General features: G+C 35.8%; 1 protein-coding gene across 4 annotated transcripts in view; it reads right to left on the reverse strand.

Annotated features, from left to right (window-relative positions):
• Window positions 1–757: 757 nt before the first annotated feature.
• LOC111869936 (RUN and FYVE domain-containing protein 2) overlaps window positions 758–19,759 on the reverse strand; it is a 33,154-nt gene continuing 14,152 nt past the window's right edge. For 2 of the 4 annotated variants that reach the window (XM_023861828.2, XM_023861830.2), the window contains exons 3-11: window positions 19,434–19,543; window positions 18,487–18,694; window positions 13,692–13,852; window positions 11,368–11,665; window positions 10,315–10,455; window positions 9,497–9,594; window positions 7,467–7,683; window positions 4,497–4,727; window positions 758–2,493 (exon numbers count right to left, since the gene is read on the reverse strand). In XM_023861828.2, coding sequence (XP_023717596.1) covers window positions 2,353–2,493; window positions 4,497–4,727; window positions 7,467–7,683; window positions 9,497–9,594; window positions 10,315–10,455; window positions 11,368–11,665; window positions 13,692–13,852; window positions 18,487–18,694; window positions 19,434–19,543 — 1,605 coding nt within the window. In that variant the 3' untranslated portion in view covers window positions 758–2,352. Of the gene's footprint in view, window positions 2,494–4,496; window positions 4,728–7,466; window positions 7,696–9,496; window positions 9,595–10,314; window positions 10,456–11,367; window positions 11,666–13,691; window positions 13,853–18,486; window positions 18,695–19,433; window positions 19,544–19,759 lie in introns of all 4 variants that reach the window. The other 2 variants (XM_023861827.2, XM_023861829.2) reach the window with 1 other exon arrangement.

A 19,759-nucleotide genomic window follows, 5' to 3' on the forward strand; every position in this document is an offset into this window, starting at 1 on the left:
TTTAAGTGTTAAGTGTGACCGTAAAAAGTGCTGGATGTTGTTGAACAGTGATTGAAATAACTAATTCATACTGAGTGTAATGTAAAGAAAGTATTAAATAGGCCATGAGATGACATAGAAATGAGGATGAATAAATTTAAATACAGGTAGGTCTATAGTATTATGAAGGTATTAAAAGGTAAAAGGTAAAGTTGTTCCTCTGCTCAACGAATTAAGCCCTACGCCATTAAGGCGTGTGGGGGAGTGGATGTATAGATCCAAATTTTCTTGACCTCGGCACTAGTTGGAGGTGAGTGGTCAGCTTCACGCCCCGGCCGCTTTACCCCCGGGGAAAGAGCCCCCGGTACCCATTGGATAGGAGGTTGGATGGACCCCAGAGCCGGTCTGGACGATTTGGAGAAGTTAAAATTCTTGACCCTACCGGGACTCGAACTCCGACCCTTCACAGTCGTCCAGCCCGTATAATAAAATTTGGCTTAACCGGGTTTTCGATTAACCGTGACTTCCATCCCCACCATTAGCCCGGATAATCGAGAGTTGACTGTATTACCATGGTATTAAGGTTTTTAATTGGCTTCCTTCTAATACTCGTATAAGGAACCTGGCTCAAAATGTTAAACGTTTTAAAATTGTTTTAAGAAGATTTTTGTTGATGAACTTGTTTTATTCCTTGGAAGAATATTCTGATTGTAAATTTGACTCCAATAATTAACTGTGATCTATTATGGTATTGAATAATGTAATGCACCTTATATTGTTATTTCTATGTAGTGTTATTTGTACTATCAATGACTAATTCCTTATCCTATATGTAGTGGATTTATGGAATGTAAATAAATGAGATGAGATGAGAGGGTCCTGCATTACCTTGACAATCGGCTCAAAGATGGCGGTAAGGTTGTCAGCCTACAAACTAATAATGAAATTTGATGCTTTCTTCAAAATTTAAACTTAAACAACACACAACTAAAGGTCACAAATTCTAAATACTCCCACAAACTCAGTTTGAAACATCTCCACTCTCTTCATCTAATACTGATAAAATGCCATCCTCATTATTGCAGGAATGGGAAGGAATCTTTGCAGAACATTTACAACAACAATTGTGACAATGAAGGTGACAGCACATTATAGACTTGGATAGGAGACAAAAATATCAGTCAGGACGGTCATTCTTGGTTTCTGATCTATTATCTTCTACATATAAGTCAAAAGAACCAGTTGATACTTTGGTTTCTTGGAGCTGAAAAACTTTTTCCCAGTGTCCTTAATTTAATTACACTGTAAATATGTCTATCATTGTTCCTACTGAAATATACCAATGAAATAATTTACTAACCAATTCCCAAACAAGCTCTACTTCAGAATGGGGCGAAAAACAAACCTCTATGTTCAAATCTTGGGATAATTCTATCTCACTTTTCCCATAGTTTTAGTACACTTATATTGAAATCATACGAACTTTATCCTTCTTATGACTTGTAATTTCCTTAATGAGACCAACATACAATATTCACTTCAGTTCCCATAACATTCATGTAAACTTATACTCTCAAATAACATATTCATAAATGCTCTCCAAAGTTGTGGAATCAATAATTCTCATTGTTTCAACCATTATTAGACAATAACAAAGAAGAATATCAAGATAGCAGGGGTGCACCATCCACAAAAATGAATATCATTATTTCATTATTAATCATTAATTTACTATAAAATACCAGTAGTCTGACTGCAGAGTTGCATTTGAAGTTCACCCAACTTAAAAAAATATTTTCTGTATCAAATTGGCACAATGCATGAAAAGGCAATGCTAAACACTGGTTCATTTTCCAATAATTGGCATATGCTTCCATAAATCTGACAGCCAGGGATATAACCCACATAAGAAGACACAGTTTTCCCTCTCATCCTTTAGGCTACCAAATTAATAATGACTGACATACTTACTTGTACATAATACAAACAAGCATGCTCTGTAAAGTGCATTCCATTATTTTGAAACTTAATGTTAAGTACCCATCACTCCTTTAATAATCTATTTTTTACTATGTGCTGTACAAATGCAACCATTCTCCTGCACATAATAGCAGAGGTGCGTGTTTGTACACATCATATATTTCAAGACAAATACACGTTTTCTTGGTACGCACACATGAAATCGAACTAAGACTGGAGTGAAAGGTATGATATAGAAGCATATGTTAAACTTCTGTAAAGCATGATTCTAGATTGTGAGCTATAATTTTGGCTTTCTGAATAGCTATGCACATGGGTGGAAATCTTGAGCTTCATTGAATATCAAACAAACAGTTCATTCCATGGTGAGGTCATGCTTTGCTTCACTTCACTTCATTGCACAACTGAGTATCGTCCAACAAGGAACACATGACAGTCATCGCACACCCGAACTGGTTTGGCAGACGAAGGCAATGACATGGTATTGTCTGAACATGCGTTGCAGAATATTTCCCCACAGTTACGACAATGATGCTGCAAGAAAAATATTACTATCATCAAAAAAATAAATGGTTCAAAATATGTGCATGTTGATTATGAAATGAAGTTTAACAGGGCGTGAACATTAAGAAATCCATGGACAACCTGATACAGCATATGAACAGAAGAAAAACCCACAGAGTGGAAAGGACTGCACATGGCAATTAGTGCTAGTTCTGATTTTGTTCCCTCTTCAACATTAAAAACATTCATTAGGTATACACACAAAAAAAAGTACAAATGAATGACCTGATTCATATATGACTGACTGAACACTGGAGGAGATTTTAAATTAACATACTAAACAGCCAAAGAATTGTATCCATTTTTTTTTTGTTTCATCTGGTCTATAAAATATGAAGTATTTCTCACTGGTTCATGTAGTCAATGAAACATGAAGTAATCATTTCGGATTAAAATTGAAGATTTGAAAAGTATCATTTTCTGGTATATGTTGACTGGTATAAGCCTACCACTGGTTTGGAGAAATGTACTACCTCCAACTTCAGTGTTGAAGAGTAAGCCCATTGCTGAGCATGTAGATCTCTACTCTGCCATGTACATGGCATCTTCAACACTGTGAAGGTATCCAATGACACTACCCTGTAATGCATATCTTGGCCTTAATGTGCAAATTCTGTTCTTCTTTTCAAGCCAGTAAGGATTAAACCCAACATGAATTACAAATATTAAGATACTGAATACAAGACGAGGATGAATATGATACTTAAGATAAATGTGAAACAAAAGTTATGTACTGGTGAAGATACAATACTTGTTGATGTAGAGAATGGAGACGAGACAAGAGACATGCCAAGAGTATGCATATATAGATACAAAAATTGATAACAGTCATAAGGCAATAAATGACTTAAATTTGGTATGGTAGAACAAAACATGTAACAAAAATTTGGAAAATCAATATATATGATGCAATGATTAAGAGTTTTTTAGCACATGGATCAGAGGTGTGGCAGATACCAGTGGAAGAGATTAATAAACTTCTGGATAATGAAATGGACCGGATGGTATATCTACAATAGACAAAGTTAGTCATACAAAAATGAGAGAAATTATGACAGTTGAGGATAAGCCATATACTACAGATACAACAGAAAAGGAACAATTATGTTGGTAGAGTTACAGCCAACAAATGGCACATGAAAGTTTTGCCAGAAAGAATAATGAATTGGGTACCTATGAAATAGAGAAGAAGAGGAAGACTAGAAAGAAGGTGATACAGAAGACTACAGATCCGCATGACTGACAATGGATGAATAGGAATGAATGGTGTTTGGGCACCAGAAGATGGCATCAGTCACTGTGAATTGGTTATGCATATGTAAGCATAATTTTAAAAGTGATTTAAGTCCTCAACTACAACTCATGGGACAGGATAGTTTCAACTCAGGCAGTGCTTTTACAAACTTATATTCATAAAACTGTAAAGTAATAACAAAAGAGAGTGTAGGCCCATCTACTGCTTCATACCCCATAATTCACTGATTTGTTCTTTACAGCTTAATGACAAATAAACCAACTAACAAAACCACATGTCACATTTTCCACTTCTCCTGTACACCAACAGCGAATATGATTCATTGGGCTAAGTTTTGTCAGTATCTGAATCTTAAACTTAAAGACATTTATAAACCAGAGGCCACAATGCAGTGCTACAGTGAAGAACCAACAGCAACAAAAGAATGAAAAACTGACACAGTAGATATCAACATGCGTAATATGGGTAGGAACCAAAAAAATGACTCATTTATGACTTGCATTATACTCAAACAGCATTATCTTCATATTTAGAAATATACAAATAATTGAAAAATATACTATTCTACAAACCAATGGATTCTATGCTTTCATCTCCTATGCCTTGAAATACAGAAGTCTGCCAGCTAAACTCCCACCCACAGCAGCAAGTTTCACTTCATTCAAATACAGTATCAAACATTATATTCCAGTATTCCACATAATACTCAAATTCGTACCCGTCTTCGTGTGATGTTGAACTCCTTGTTACAGCCTTTACAGTGAGTCACCTCCTTATCTGAGGCCCACTGTCCTTCCACCTTTGCAACATTCCTTGTTGCTTCCTCTTTGAGGTCTGCTACTTGAAGCTTAGATATGCTCAGCTGATTACCAAGCTCTTCCAGTGTTTGTTCTTGTTCCATCCATTGCTCCTTCAACTGGTAATATTCCTCTTGCAAAGACACATATTTCTGCCAAGAGATGTTATTTATCAAGAATACTCGAAAGGGTGTAACTCCATAATTTAGTACACAAAATACCAACAGCATTCTTTGAAGTTTATTACACATACTTAAAAATGAGAATAATGGATGGGAAATACTGAAAATCTCCTACAGTGAATTTACAACAAAATGTATGGAAAGATTTATGGGATAGTGGAAGGGCTTGTGGAATAAAAGAGAAATTCCATTTACAGTCTTATGCAAACTAGGCTTTATTATGGATCAGTATGGATAAAAATCAGAACTGACCAACAGTATTTGGTGGAAATTCTCCCATACTGAATTCCAACAAATGCTGTGAAATGGTTTATGGGATACATGAACATGTCCATTTTTGGCCTTGTGTAAAGCCAGCTTTATTATCGATCCATATGGTTGAAAAATGGAATTGACCAACAATTTTGGTGGAAGTCCCCCATATCAGATTCCAATAAAATATGTCTTAACAGTTTAGGTGCTTACACTGGATCACAGATAGATGAACAGACATGACCTCCAAATAAGGCATGTGTTTTTACATCATAAAGAACACCTAAAAAGAAATTCTATTCCACATTTAGTTCAACAAATTTGTATTTCTCTCAACAATATTAAATGAAATCAGGAATGTTTACTATACTTGATAACTAACTCCATGGAGCAGATTCATTCTGGAGAAGCTAATAGTTGCTTTCAAGACATTCACTGTTTATGGAACACAAAGGTTCAACATACTGGCCCATTCTCATTAGAACTTCGGTTTTCTTATACCAAAAAGTGGAATTATAAATGATAACTTCCTCAACAGAGACACCACTTACAGACAGAGGGAATATGTCTGTAAAATTATTAATAATGAAAAAGACTATATGTTGGGGCCCTCAAGTAAGACAGGGTTTAGATTCCAGCAGACAAACTGAAAAATTAAATAACACAGTTATCCACAAAAATGTCCATGGTACTGATAGGGTCTTTTGAAAAACTAAAGTTCAAGGAAATTTTAACATTACTTTATAATCTCTTTGTCCTGTTATGGATCATTCAAAAAAATATGCCACATACTTGTGCCTCTCTCTCTAAGTATTCTTTCAAAACTCTTTATTATACTAAGAATGTGTTCATACTGTGGCTACAAATAGCAAGATATATAAAATGATACTACTTAACAAGACAATATCACAGGCTCCTGCATCAGGATGAAGTTGCTCATTTATAATACAGTATTTAAATATTTCTGTCAACTCTGATAATCATAAATATGGCAGATCTATCTAAAAGTGTGCATGCAGTGAACTTGGTAGAAAGAGAGGCAATGAAGATTAACTTTAAGATGAAAATGATTCAGAAAAAGATCATAGTCTTCAGGTTAAAAAAGTCTTGTTATCTGAAGAAGGCAGTGCTGAAATTTTACAGTGGTACTGAACATTCCTTCCAATAGAACCAAAGTGAGCCTGTTTGTGAGGAAACAAAGGCTGCTCCCAACATAACAGAAAAATCATAATCACTTCCATTAAATTTGTGACTGGTTCAACCCCCCCCCAGATTTCCATATTATCCAACATTTCAGTTAATCCAACAACCTGCCAGTTCTATTTAGACTGGATAATTGAGACTTTACTGATATCTGCCACTTACTTATTGCAGAATATTTAATGAAGTGAATTAAAATTTTAAAATGCTCAGGTATTTATAAGAATCCTATGTCATGCATCTGCAACAAAAAGTTAGTATTCATTACTGTGGTTTTTGTTTGGTTACAAGCAATACACATAGCAAATATCCGATTCTCTTCTCATAGTATGTAAATAAGGTATTTAAATGCAAATTTAATTCTGTCCACTGACAATTAAAGATGACTAAAAACATAAATTGTGTAGGTGTGAACTAGAAGGAAATGTTCAGGACTCAGTCCTATGGTGAGCTTTGGTATAACCTTCAGGTTCTATTAGGGAGAGCTGATTAGTTCCCTAATTATTGTTTTATGAAATGCTGTAAAATCTAGATTGGAAGATGAGTCATATAATATCATTTATCAAGATAAAAAGCCCATTTAACTTTAATGAGGTGAAAACTGTGCCTAGTATCTTACCAAATGCCTCTAAATGCTCTATAAATGAATACCAAGGAACCAATGTATGTCCATTAAGAACCTGATCTGTAGGTCCTACTGAATTGTTTTGAAACTTTAGTATACAAAAAAAAAACTCTGTGGTTTTAGTACGCAAGTGAACTATACCAACCAAGCGACCGCCACTTGTCAGCGAAGGGCTTTATTACACAGATATGCAAATTATATGATAATGATGTGTAGTCACCAGGACTAGCATACGTCATTGGATAAAATCATTTAACCGAAACGAAAACAGTTCCATCTATATTAGTCTAATTCTGCTTCTACTTTAGCCATAAATCTCAGTAAGTTCTGGAAACTTAAAAAAAAAAAGCCACATAATGTCTCCAATAAACATGCCCTATAGCACAATTTGCATAGGTTATGCTCATAACATATATTACAATTTGCCTAATTTACTGTGTAAGTATATGGAAATTAAAAAGTATTCTATTTCATTCTTTTTATATAATATAAATTAAGATAGTTCTAACTTTCCATGAAATGCATCCCCAGCAGTCATAAAAGCTAACATTTAAACCATAAAATATGTTGTTCTTGATGCATATGGTGGGAGAAAGAACTGGAACAAACAGAAAGAAAATAAATAAACTTACAGATGCAACTGATTTCAGTTGTGCCAACTCCTGGTGAAGATCAGATATCTTGTCTCTGTCCTTCACCACAGTTTCTTGGAGAGACGTCCGCCATTCTCTCTCTATCCTAAGATCACCTTCAATGCCAGAATTCTGCACCTCCTTTTCTGCAACCTGCTGCCCAAGTTTTCGAGATGATTCCTCAGCTGCTATTCGATCATTTTCACACTGCTTGTACCTGATTTCACATCAGCATGGTGTAACAGAAATAGGGAATAGGTACAGGAAATCAAAAGTGGAACAACAAAGAACATAATTAGAAAAAAAAATAATTTAAAAACACAAACATGTAATTCCCAAAGACTTGCAGGGCATATCGATATATTTCTAATACAGAACTGTCTAAAATAGAAGAAGTGATATAGGAAAATCAAAGTATAATGTGTAATCTAGTAAAATTTTATAAAAATGTCCACCTTATCAATGGCAAATCATGTCACTTATAGGAATGTAGGTAGAGCTTGCTCCGGTGATATTCTCCTCTGTTCCTCGTCCCTCATTATGAACTACAGAAAGCAGGAGAATGACACTCCTTTGAGCATGTCTAGGTACACTACCTGAAGTGAAAATCCCAAAACAAATTACAACTGATGCAATGAAAATAATGGCAAACCCGCAAAACAGACAGCCTAAATGAACAAAAAACAAAATAAAACTAGGTACTGAAAATAGTGAAGGGAAAATGTGACACTTTTATCAACCTTACTAGAACTCAAGGATTACAGCCTTCTGTGATGTGACACCATGTAGCCTGGTAAATCGTTACAGACATTAGGAAGAAACCTGTTGCATCCATATTCATGTCAAGGGTACTCTTCTACCCTGAAGATGTAGGCAGCATATTCCTCCAAAACAATGGTAATGATATATCAGAATACAGAGCATCACATAGCAAAAGACAATACTCACAGTCACTGTCTTGAGAACTTCAAATATTACTACCACTCATCTGCTGAATAATATAAGCATATTTTTCACAATATATACTTTATTAGATAAAACTCTTTACAAGGAATAAGCATAGATAATTATAAGTTCACTTATTTCTGACAATGTAAGGAACAAATATTTAAAATTCAGTGTCCTAAAAATTGTATAATATGTAAACACTTAAGTAGTAAATCAAAATATTACAATATCATGTGGTGGCCTGTAATGAAGGTTTGCCAATATCTCCAACATTAATACTCTTTTAATACTCCACTATTTAGCTATAAGCCATGTTTCTAGACCTGACCTCTGGGTAGCACATGAGAAGTACAACAAGAAACAGTACAGTTTTAGTTGCAGTCACAATGTGGGAGAGAGGGTGACATACTGCAATGCCCTGTTCATAACTCACACACATCATACATTCATTATCTCAGTTAATTTCAGTTAATGCTCTAGACCAAATTTATTGTACATTCTGTCAAAAATGGTCAGGTCTAAAAACAGAGACAGTACATTTAATCTCTACATTATGAACCACAACCTGTGTTTCTTTTTTAAATACAGAACAGTTCATACATGCCATTTAAAACAATATTTTATAAATATGACAATAATCCATCCCTAAATAGACTTGCTGTAATTAGAATTAACTTTGTTTTACTTTCAGTCAGCTTAGACAATAAGCGTTTGTATGAATATTAAACACAACTGCATTGCAAAGTGTATTTCCCAAGAGAAAGTAAAACTGTCAATATTTATATCACACACCAAGTGAAGCTATACTGCAAACAGGCTGCTCTTATTGATGATAAAAAGCAGCATTCAAAGAACCACTGATACTTGATACAAATATTTATGCATGTCTTTCAAAATAATATGGAGTGCACATTTTATTAACAAGTTCCTTGTTTCAAAACAAATATTCCTCTCCACTTGGCTTAAGGCAATCTAAAGAATTTAGTTAGTTACAATCATGGTTTCAAAAACTGTATTTCCTTCTGTTACCCCTCTTCTACGAGTTAAAATCTGTAAACACCAAAACAACAGGCAGTACCTACTTTTCATCCATTTTCTGTATAGTGTCAGTCATTGCAAACGTTTTAGCCTCCAGTTTGGTGATTAGTTCAGTTTTGTGTTTAAGCGAGCTCTCACACTCCTGCAATATAATTTATCAGTGGCTCATAAAAATCACATAACAGGGAACTAATAACGAAATAAATTAATGTACATAGTTCCTGTGAAGGTATCTTGACAAAAACAATATACTGCACATAAAGCCAATACAAACTAAATACACAGAGATATGACTTTTGTGCTCCTGATATTATTTTTTGGGCTGATTTCCCTTTGTTGAGGTGTGACCCCCCTTTTCAGCATCTTTCAACAAATGATTGTATTTTTCTAAGTTGTTGAGGATTTGACCAATTTGACTTGTTTTAGCTTGGAGACGTGTCACCATCTCACCTTTTTGGGTCAACTCTTGCTCACATTCCTAAAAATTGAATGACAAAGTGTGATACATGAATAACATAATTCATTTTAGGCAAGCTCTCCTGATTACATCTACAAGACAAGTAAACCTGAAGCCTAAAACACAGAAGATTAACGTAATGGGTAAACAATTAATTTGCTAAAGACTTCCACTGGATGCCGAAATTGACTTCATGTAATGAAACTATAGCCACATCATTCACACAACACAAATTCTCTTAAATAAATATGATAATCTGATTGGAAAAGGTACTACTTCAAGTATTTCCTTGTCAGTGTATAGAGTAAAAAGCATTAAAAATTCCCTAGTCTAAATATGTGACCAAAATGGTATTTAGCAATAATTTGACTGCAAACAAAGGCAAGTACGCAATTCCTTCCTTACCTGAAGTTTCTTGTACATTTCCAGATTGATGAGTTTGATATCATCCAGCTGCCTTCGCAATGATACGATTGTATCTTGTTTCTCATGAATATCTTTTTCTAATAGTTTCATTGCCACTTCCATTTCTGCCTTCAAACTTATCTATTAATTAAAAGAAAATTGACTGTTCAATTTTTGAGGTACTCAACAGTGGTGACTACAGAGAGTACAGTTTTCTGGGCTGTGAGGCTATTCAGTTTGGAAAAGACCCAACACTTCAGAGGAACATACTACCTCCATCCTCAGGGTCAAAGAGTAAGCCAGGCAAGAAACCAGAAGAAGCAAGAAGAAAGCAGATTTCAGCTGGTTTCTTGATTAGCTTACTCTTCAACCCCAAAGATGGAGGTTGTAGGTTTTCCTGAAATGACAGGCTTTCTTCAGACTATACAGTGTTCTACACAGACAGAAATAATCTTCAATTTAGTAATTTTTATAATTATGGTTAGCTTTCAGTTGTTTCCTTAAGTGAATACTATTATTTAACACAGGATTGATTCCATTACAGCAGAAAGAATTGTTATCAGAAATTCGGGATTATCTGAGTGACCAGTACAGCTGAGGTGATATCAGCTGCTAAAGTGCTGATACTGTTTATGATATGGTCAATTCTACAAGATCAGAAAAGTTAACTACAACTGTCAACAGGTAGGGGGAACCAAAGAATGTAAAATATCATTTTAGACAAACAAATGAACCTTAAAATATAGTTATTACCAAATAAATTGTTTTAAGGGCCTTATATGATGTTAATTTAATGAGGTAATAATGAGGAAAGAATTGGGTTAAGAGCATTAATCATTTCTCTAAGCGCATTTTATCATTAACCTCTTGTCTATATCTCAGACTTCCAAGTGACATATAATGACAGTCAAAATTCTGTATAAAATTTTGTTTGGCCAATTGTGCCAATTCTTAGCCTCTCTCATTTAAACACCTTCTGAATCTAGTAAAGAGTTAAAGTATAAAACAATACTTTGAATATCTCTATTTCTCTGATGTAGCTACATTCCTTACCTGAAGACTGAGTTCTTTTTCAGTCTCCTGTCTTTGCCTCCTCTCATTCTCTAACTGCACTTTCAGTTCTTCCACTTCTGAGTTTGTTTCGGATTTTTTGGTCTGTCCTGTTTCTCCACCACCCCCTCCCTCATCTATTCTGTCTGCATTTACATCCAAACCAAGTTCCTTCTTCAAGTTAGTGTTCTCATCATATAAAGACAGGATGTTATTTTTAGCAATTGCCAAATCTTCCTTCATAAGCGCATTAGTAGTTGTTAATGTTTCAACCTTTGCCTGGAGATTTGTAACAGTAGCACTGAAATACAACATAACAGTCATTAATAATAAGCTACAAAACACCACTTCTATGATTCAAGGATGTTTTTTCAGTTTGAAATTCATCTTGTCTACTTGTCTGACACCAGTTTAAATAAACAGAGGAATGTTCATTTCTTCAATGAAGAGTGTCACACAGGCACTTTTTAAGTCACATATTAAGGCAACTTAAAATGTTAGTATCTACTAAGGCAATGCTAAAGTTATGTCTTTGTCTAAGCACCAAATTATCATGGCATATGGAGGGGAGAATTAAAACTCCATGCACACTTAACCACAGCACTAGATGAAAGTGAGCAATTAATTTAATGATCCAGCTGCTATACCCTCAAGGAAAAGAGACCTCCGTACCCATAAGACAGAAGGCTGAGTAGACCCCAGAACTGATCTGACCAAGGTGATGAGGAAAGTTTTCCTGCCCCTGCCAGAAATAAAACCCAGCTGTCAAACTTGCATCCAATCACTTCACTCACTAAGCTGTCCCAACTCATTTAAATTGGTAATTGCTATTTCAGTTAACACTACATTTCTACTAAGAAATGGCAACGCATATACCTTGCAACTCTCTTCTAATTTATATTGGTCTCACTCTTCAGCAGCCCTGCTATAACAAACCATAAAATGCCAATCAGTGGGACCTAAAAAATATGAACATGTTTCTCAAAGATGACTGCAGTCTGTAAATTGCTCTGGTGACCCTTCTTACAAATGGACTGTGACACATGATTCAAAAGTATCATTTTACATTTCTGTTGTTGTTACAAAATAAAATTTCATGAAGAACTGTTTACAACATAACCTTGATTGAACATCCCACAAGAACAAATTTACATTTTGTCTGAATTTGTGTCTCGGTTATTTTCTGAATAGCTAGTCTTTTGTTCACATTTTCACACTCATGTAGAGAACACTTTCTTGCCACCAGAAAGGTGAGGTCATGTACCATTTGGTGAGTATATGAATGTAGATGCACAGGATGCATGATGATGGCATAGCCAATTTCTGGCTTTATTTACACCCAGAATCAGTTGTTTAAAATTCTATGCATGGAAACAAAGCCTTTTGTAGAGAATGTAATTGTTGGACACAATACACAGATAAGTGATGAAGTATGTTATATTCCAAGCCTTCATCATTTCACAGCTTCAATAAACAATCTGAAGAACATTTTCTATACAGATGGGATATTTTAGCTCAAGTGGATGCTACACCAAAAATATGTTCAACACTGGCAATGAAACTTGAAATTGGAGTATACATGTTAAACATAACTGTGAAATGAAGGAAGAAAATTAAAAACATTTGTATTTATTCTATATAGTTAGTTTTCTAAAAATCCAAGATAATGGGAAAATCAAACACACGATTCACCTCCAAAGACACTGGTTTCTACACTGAAAGTTGTGAAGCAAATTTAATTTTGATCTATATTTATCCAACATAAAGCCCAATTTCTATGAAGTTCATATCAAACTTACCCATTTTCTCAATAACGGTTTACCATACAAAAAACTGGCACATTATATATATTATGTCTCATTAAGATCTACAACTTCTATTTAACATGTAATGTATATTTAACAATGAGCAAGGAAAAATCATTTATGTAGGATTTGAGGTTGTCACAGTGGTGGTTATGGACAGTATTATCTTGTGGGATATAACACCATGCAATCCATTGAAAGTTACCTATTTCATGCTGGTATGTTGCTCGGCTTATTTGACCCTGAAGATGCAGGCGATATGTTCCTCTGAAATATCAGTTGACTTTCAACGGACTACACAGTATTGTATTCCAGAAGATAAAAAAAATAATTTACGTCTCAGCACACTGTCGTACTAACAGGTTGGAATGTGCAATAAATGAACTTCCACATCTAAGAACAATGAAGAATACACTGACAGAAAGTTGAAAAACTTTGTTCCACGGTTTCTTGCTTTTCATATCCTTGTCTACAACTGAGATGAGTGTATGAAGGGGCACTGTTCATTAATTACATACATACTTGAGATGCCTATTGAGCTCCTCAATATAATTCTTTTGATCAAGGACAGTGGTCATGTTGTCATGATCCAAGTCATCTTCTGAAGATTCACTACACTGGTTACTGGACCGCAAGTACAGTGAGAAATCTATTACACCCTGCTGGCAGTCCAAGTCTTCCTCCTGTATAGTGAAATGCATTACAAACAGTGATTTAAAGCTACACAGCTAACAACTCTTTATGTTGGAGAATGATAAGATATTTATATCCCTCCCCATTTCAGGAATCCAATATATATTTTATTTCTAACAGTGGGAATTAAGAAAATACAAAAGACCATCTATGAAGCAAAACATAATTACTACATCAGTGGTCATCAAAGTGTGATCTGCAGACGTCTAGAGGTTCCTGAGGCCTGGTCAGCAGGTTGGAACAATTATTTTTGTCTTCCAATTATAAGTTGAAAAGAAAAAATAATATACTGATTATTTTTAATAATTTACAAAATCTGTTTATCTGGAATAATGTACAAGTGCTATTCAGAAAGTAACCTCTGTTTATTTTAGGCTTATAATGTATGAGTGGGGAGACCCTGTGCACGTGAGGTAGCATCACATGACTCGCTGCCTTGTAAACCATCACATGACTGGTCACCTAGTGTTTGTTCTTGTCTCTACAGAGTAAGTTATGATTTGTCCTGTGATTGACAATCCTGCTAACTGCAAAATTCATGCTGTTATCCACTTTCTTCATGCTAAAAACATGAATTATGTGTGATCTACAGCCAAAATGTAATGAGTGAAGGAAGTGTCAAGCATGTAAGGGGCTCAAATGTTAAGAGTTAATAAATGGTCTGTGTGCTTGTATTATACGTTGCTGAGACTTGCTTGTTGTAAGTGTTGCAGTATGTATGATGTCCGTGTTTGTTATGAATTTTAATATGTTACAATGAAACTGTATTGATGATATGGCTGGCCAATGTGTGTGGAATGGCAAGGTGAGCAATTGTGCAGCATGGAGTTGTTATGGTTGGAAATATGAGGGATTTTGTTGAGGGTCGAACATGACAGTGGTTTTTCCATGGCCTATGTCTGTTGTCTTGACAACTTGTGCTGTCTGCATGAGGCCTGATTATATACTTTATTGGACCAAGGACATATTTAATGTGTAGTCATCATGAATTTGTAATGTGTGACATGTTTTATATCCACCCCTACAGGGAGGTGACTGGATCCATGAAGTGAAAATAAACGTAAATATAACTGTAATACAATGGTGCAGAATATTCAAAGATGGGAGAACAAATGTTCACAATGAAGAACAAAGTGGTTCGCCACCTATCTGTACTGAGTGATGATCTTGTTCAAAGTGTTGACCAAAAAATTCATGAAAGACGGTGCATCACAATGTCAGAACTTTCATGTGAATTTCCACAAATTTCACCCCTGTTCTCTATGAGATTATCAAAGTTAGGCTCAAGAAGGACAGCAACAAATCAAAATTTTACTCAGGAGACTGAATTCGGGTAATATTTCCTAGCATTCAGTCCAGAACCTTTTGTTTTCTCATCTGCTGTCTAAAAACTTAGAACTTAGAATATGCAAAACTATAATTTTGCAGATGCACACATATTCACCAAACAAGCGAATAAATTTAAAACAAAGCTCGTCTGCCAGAAAGCTGATGGCAACTGTTACCTGAGACAGGAAAGGAATGCTGATGATAGAATTCATGCAACAAAGGACCACAATAATGTTAGAAGTGTATTGTGAAACATTAAAAAACTGCATAGGGCCATTCAGAATAAAAGGTGTGGAATACTGATATCTGGTGTAGTCCTCTTTCGTGACAATGAACGTCTACATACAGCTGCTTGCATTTGAGCACTGCTGGAGCATTTCAACTGGGAGCTGTTTGACCACCCTCCTTACAGCCCTAACCTCACTCCAAGCAACTACCACCTGTTTACCTACCTGAAGAACTGGTTGGGATCACAGCCCTTCAGCAGTAATGAGAAGTTGATGGAAGGTGTCAAAACATGGCTGAGCTCACAAGCGGCAGACTTCTTTGACACAGGCATACAAAAACTTACTCCCCAATATGACAAGTGCCACAATTCTGGCAGTCACTATGTTGACAAATAGCTTAAGTATGTACACATTTTTTGCTTATAATAACTTTTTTCTCATTGCTTGTTTTGTTAACACCCCACCATAGGTTACTTTTCAAATAGCTCGTGTATAACAAATGCTGTGAACCTACAATTGCATATTGGTATCTATGCTATTTACACAGTGGAAACTCAGCCAGCCCTGTCATTAATAGGTTGAGGTAAGAGAACACATTGTAACAGGTATCAAACATTCTGTAACCATAGTATAAGCATTACAGCACTTCAAGCAAATTATTTCATTTGAATCTGTTTCAAGTTGATATGCAAATAATTTGAATACAGGGTTCTTTAGTTTGCAATGTGTTGCTAGGGGGTCATGAACTCGAGGAGTTTGAGAACCACTGCACTATATCAATGCATTCCCTTAAAAACGAAACATTTAGAACCTAAATTATAATTGTGTAATGTTATCAAGGACAACAGTTAACTCAATTTGTACTTCTTCATTTCTCCATAGGAAAATCACATCAACAAACATTTGGTATAGTGCTGCTGCGTATCTTTAATACGTATTTTAATATATTGTGACATGTTGACCCCTACCTCCCCAGCGGTACGTGGCGGTAACGTAACACTCGCGTTACTACGGTAATAGGCGAGTTCCCGCCCCACCACTCCCCTCCGCGGTGACGTCACCGAGGGATATCGCGGTCGCTAGGCAACGCGAGTCAACAGCGGCGACGTTACGGTAGTAACAGCGGTTACTTCCGCTAGCGTTACATAGCAACACAGCGCCAGGCAACAAGGGTGTCTATTACGTGGCCGTATTGTCCGATCGAGGTTACATAAGGAGCAGCGAAGGCTATTCACAGTCAGTTGTACTGAGTCAGTCAGTGAGTCCTGGAGCTACCGCCGAGTTAGCCAGCAACTAGTCAGTTGTATTGTGGCATTTGGAGTGTACTAATTGTGATACTGCAGATAGCAGTAATCGTAAATCTGTAATTTGTGTGATTGTGAGAGCGGATGTGAAATAAAATTCGCTATATAAAATACGGCATGAAGTTATTTGTCGCGATATACCCCGCGATACGCGACAACTGGTGTCAGAAGTGGGATCAGTAACGCAAAACACGTTACAATATTAATACGCACACAGGGAGCCTACACAGAATAACACCTGAACAGTGCTGAACATAAAAGTAGCCACTGCAGCACTATAGACAGGGCGGGTACCCCTGAGAATTATAAATTTTAAAATTTGAAAAAAAAAAAATTTAAATTGGAATTGAAGATTTTAAAAGTATCAGTTTTTAAAAATCAAATTGATGTGTGTAGATTAACAAAGATTTTGTACATATCTGACAGATATAAGTGGGGAGGATTGTGGTATATTGAAACCGTTAGCAACGGAGAAATGAACAGATGGGAAGACTAGTGTCTTTTAAATTTTAAAATACGTGCAGTGTAGCAGCTACGTGAGAGTATACACTTGATGGTGGCCATTTATGGCTGAAACATGTAGTGTAGAATTAAGGAAGATGAAAGAAGTACAATAAATTGTTGCACTTGGGATGGTGTTTGTGTCATATAAGGGAATTAAAATTCTTCATTCTTTAGTCATACCTCCATAACTGCAGTGATGTGCCCACAAGCTTAAAAGCAAAGACTAACTTCATGCTATTCAAGTAAAAAAAGTAAAGCTATCCTTTAACAGACCATGGAGGCCCTTAGGGTTGTGAGAAGTCAAGGCTTCCACATTTTCCAGATGATCAGCTCACAGACATCGGTGAGGTTGTCAGCCTTATGCATTAGCCAACCTTTACCCCCAGGAAGATTCTTGGTACTCATTTCTGCTAGAGGCTGAGCCAGTCAGAGGGCAATAGTGCGACTGGAAAGATTAGGTCAAGTGAGAAGTCCAAAGACCTCATCAGGAATCGAACCGTGACCTTCTGGTTTGTAGCATAGTGCCTCAACCAACTACGCTACTGCAAGGGCCCACTTAATGCTACTCAAAGACTCCTAAATATCTAGAGGAGTCTTAATGATAGCTGAAGGGACTCCAGTCAGGACATCCACAATGATGGTAAGGCAAAGGGTTGGTTAAACCCTTACATAAACACTTACATACTGATATTCATAAGTGTAGCAAATATCGAACAGTACCACACTAGAACAGAAATTTCATCCAATCCATGAATATGATAATGATTAAGATTTGTGTGTGTGCGTGCATGTGTGTTTATGTGGGGGGTGTCAGGGGTGGTGGGGTGGGTGGTATATGGGAGGACAAACTACAGAATTCTCTAAGCCACCTAAAATGCTAAACCAAATTAAGAAAATTATAATCTACTTGTCACTACACAAAAGTTACGATTTATGGTGGCTGATAGTTACAGTTAGGATTTTCTAATGCATTCAGTAATATGTCCTACCAACATCTCTCTCATAAAAAGAAAAAAACTCCTAAGAAACTTAATACAAGTTTTTACTGCATTAATGTTTCTTTCAAAATATTCTAAAATGAGTGTTGTATCGAATATTTTAAAGGTTTATTTTTCATCAAAAACTTGAAAAAAATACAACCCCTTTTGCTATGCTACATCTCATTATATTCTTCTTGTAAAAGAAAAACAGGATGTTCTACATTACACTATGACAGCAAACACTTTAAAAACAAAATAAACTATACAGTATTGCATTTACCTTCACACAAAGGTTACAGTCTATTACATTAAGTCCCACCAGCAGTCCCATGATTACAATGGCTTCATCACTCATCATGAGGGCATCTGGTTCAAAGTATTCAGACAACAGATCTTCTTTATGATCAATCAGTATCTTCAAATAATCAGCCAATTTCTTCTGCATCAGAGCTAGTCTCAACCAGGCTCGAGCTCTGCCCATATGGGTCCTGATAAAGAAATGTTTTTGAACATACATATCTTACACACTGATGTACAGAACTGGATCTGCAGGAGTAACTTCAAGGGCATATTTTGTAATAGGGTAAAAATGTCTAGGCAAATAACTGAAAAACACAGAGAATCCAAGTTATGGATGTGATCATAAGTGAATGGTTACTATTGAATATAAATGTTGAACAGCTTCAGATTTGTTCAATTATCTCAAAAATCATTAACCTTACAGAAGAATATACTATATATAGAGTATGTTTTATTTTTCTCTGCTGCTTCTGTTTCAAATATTTTTTGATCCAGTAAAAACTGAATGAGTTATCCATGAGATACGTGTAGTAACACACATACATGCCCATATTAAGTGATCATTAAAACTGTGCAATCTAAATGAAAATTGAAATTACTTCATAATTCTTCATAAAATTCACAAAACATCAACTTTCATGAAAATTTGTCCCCATTAAAGTTATTTTATGCATGTACAACAGATGGCTAGACAGGTTGCATGAACTCAATAGGTGTCATAAGGGATGCAAAACTTAGAAAAGAGGAATGGATAAGCCACAATCCAGATATCTGTGCACAGATAAATGGAAGTGTACTGTATTTCTAATCCATTTTTCATTTCCATCCTGGTGCCCAGAATTTGCCTGAGAAGGTGTCACCAAGACTTGAGAACTGCTGCTTAACTAACTACCATGGTTTCCTACAGGTTGCTGCATTATCACTCACCTAACAGTTGGAAGATCTCTAACACTTGATGTAATATCTTGTGCTTCAATGGTATATTTTTCAACAAATTGTAAGATATCCCAGAGTTCCTTCTTGGGTCCAAGCAGACCCTGAAACACGCAAATTATTTTCATATCATGGACTGTGAAAAGGAACAAATCACGTATTAGCATGAGTTAATTACTGTATTTGGCCGCACAGTGAATCAATGTTCGGGTTCACATTTTCAAGGCTTTGTACCAAGGGTATAATCAGGGCAACACCCTCCCTCCCCCTAGTTTGCCAGTACTCTCATATTCAGTTTTAGTTTCAAAGCTGAAACATAC

The sequence above is a fragment of the Cryptotermes secundus genome, unplaced genomic scaffold, assembly GCF_002891405.2.
Source record: "Cryptotermes secundus unplaced genomic scaffold, Csec_1.0 scaffold979, whole genome shotgun sequence".
Taxonomy (NCBI): Eukaryota; Metazoa; Arthropoda; class Insecta; order Blattodea; family Kalotermitidae; genus Cryptotermes; species Cryptotermes secundus.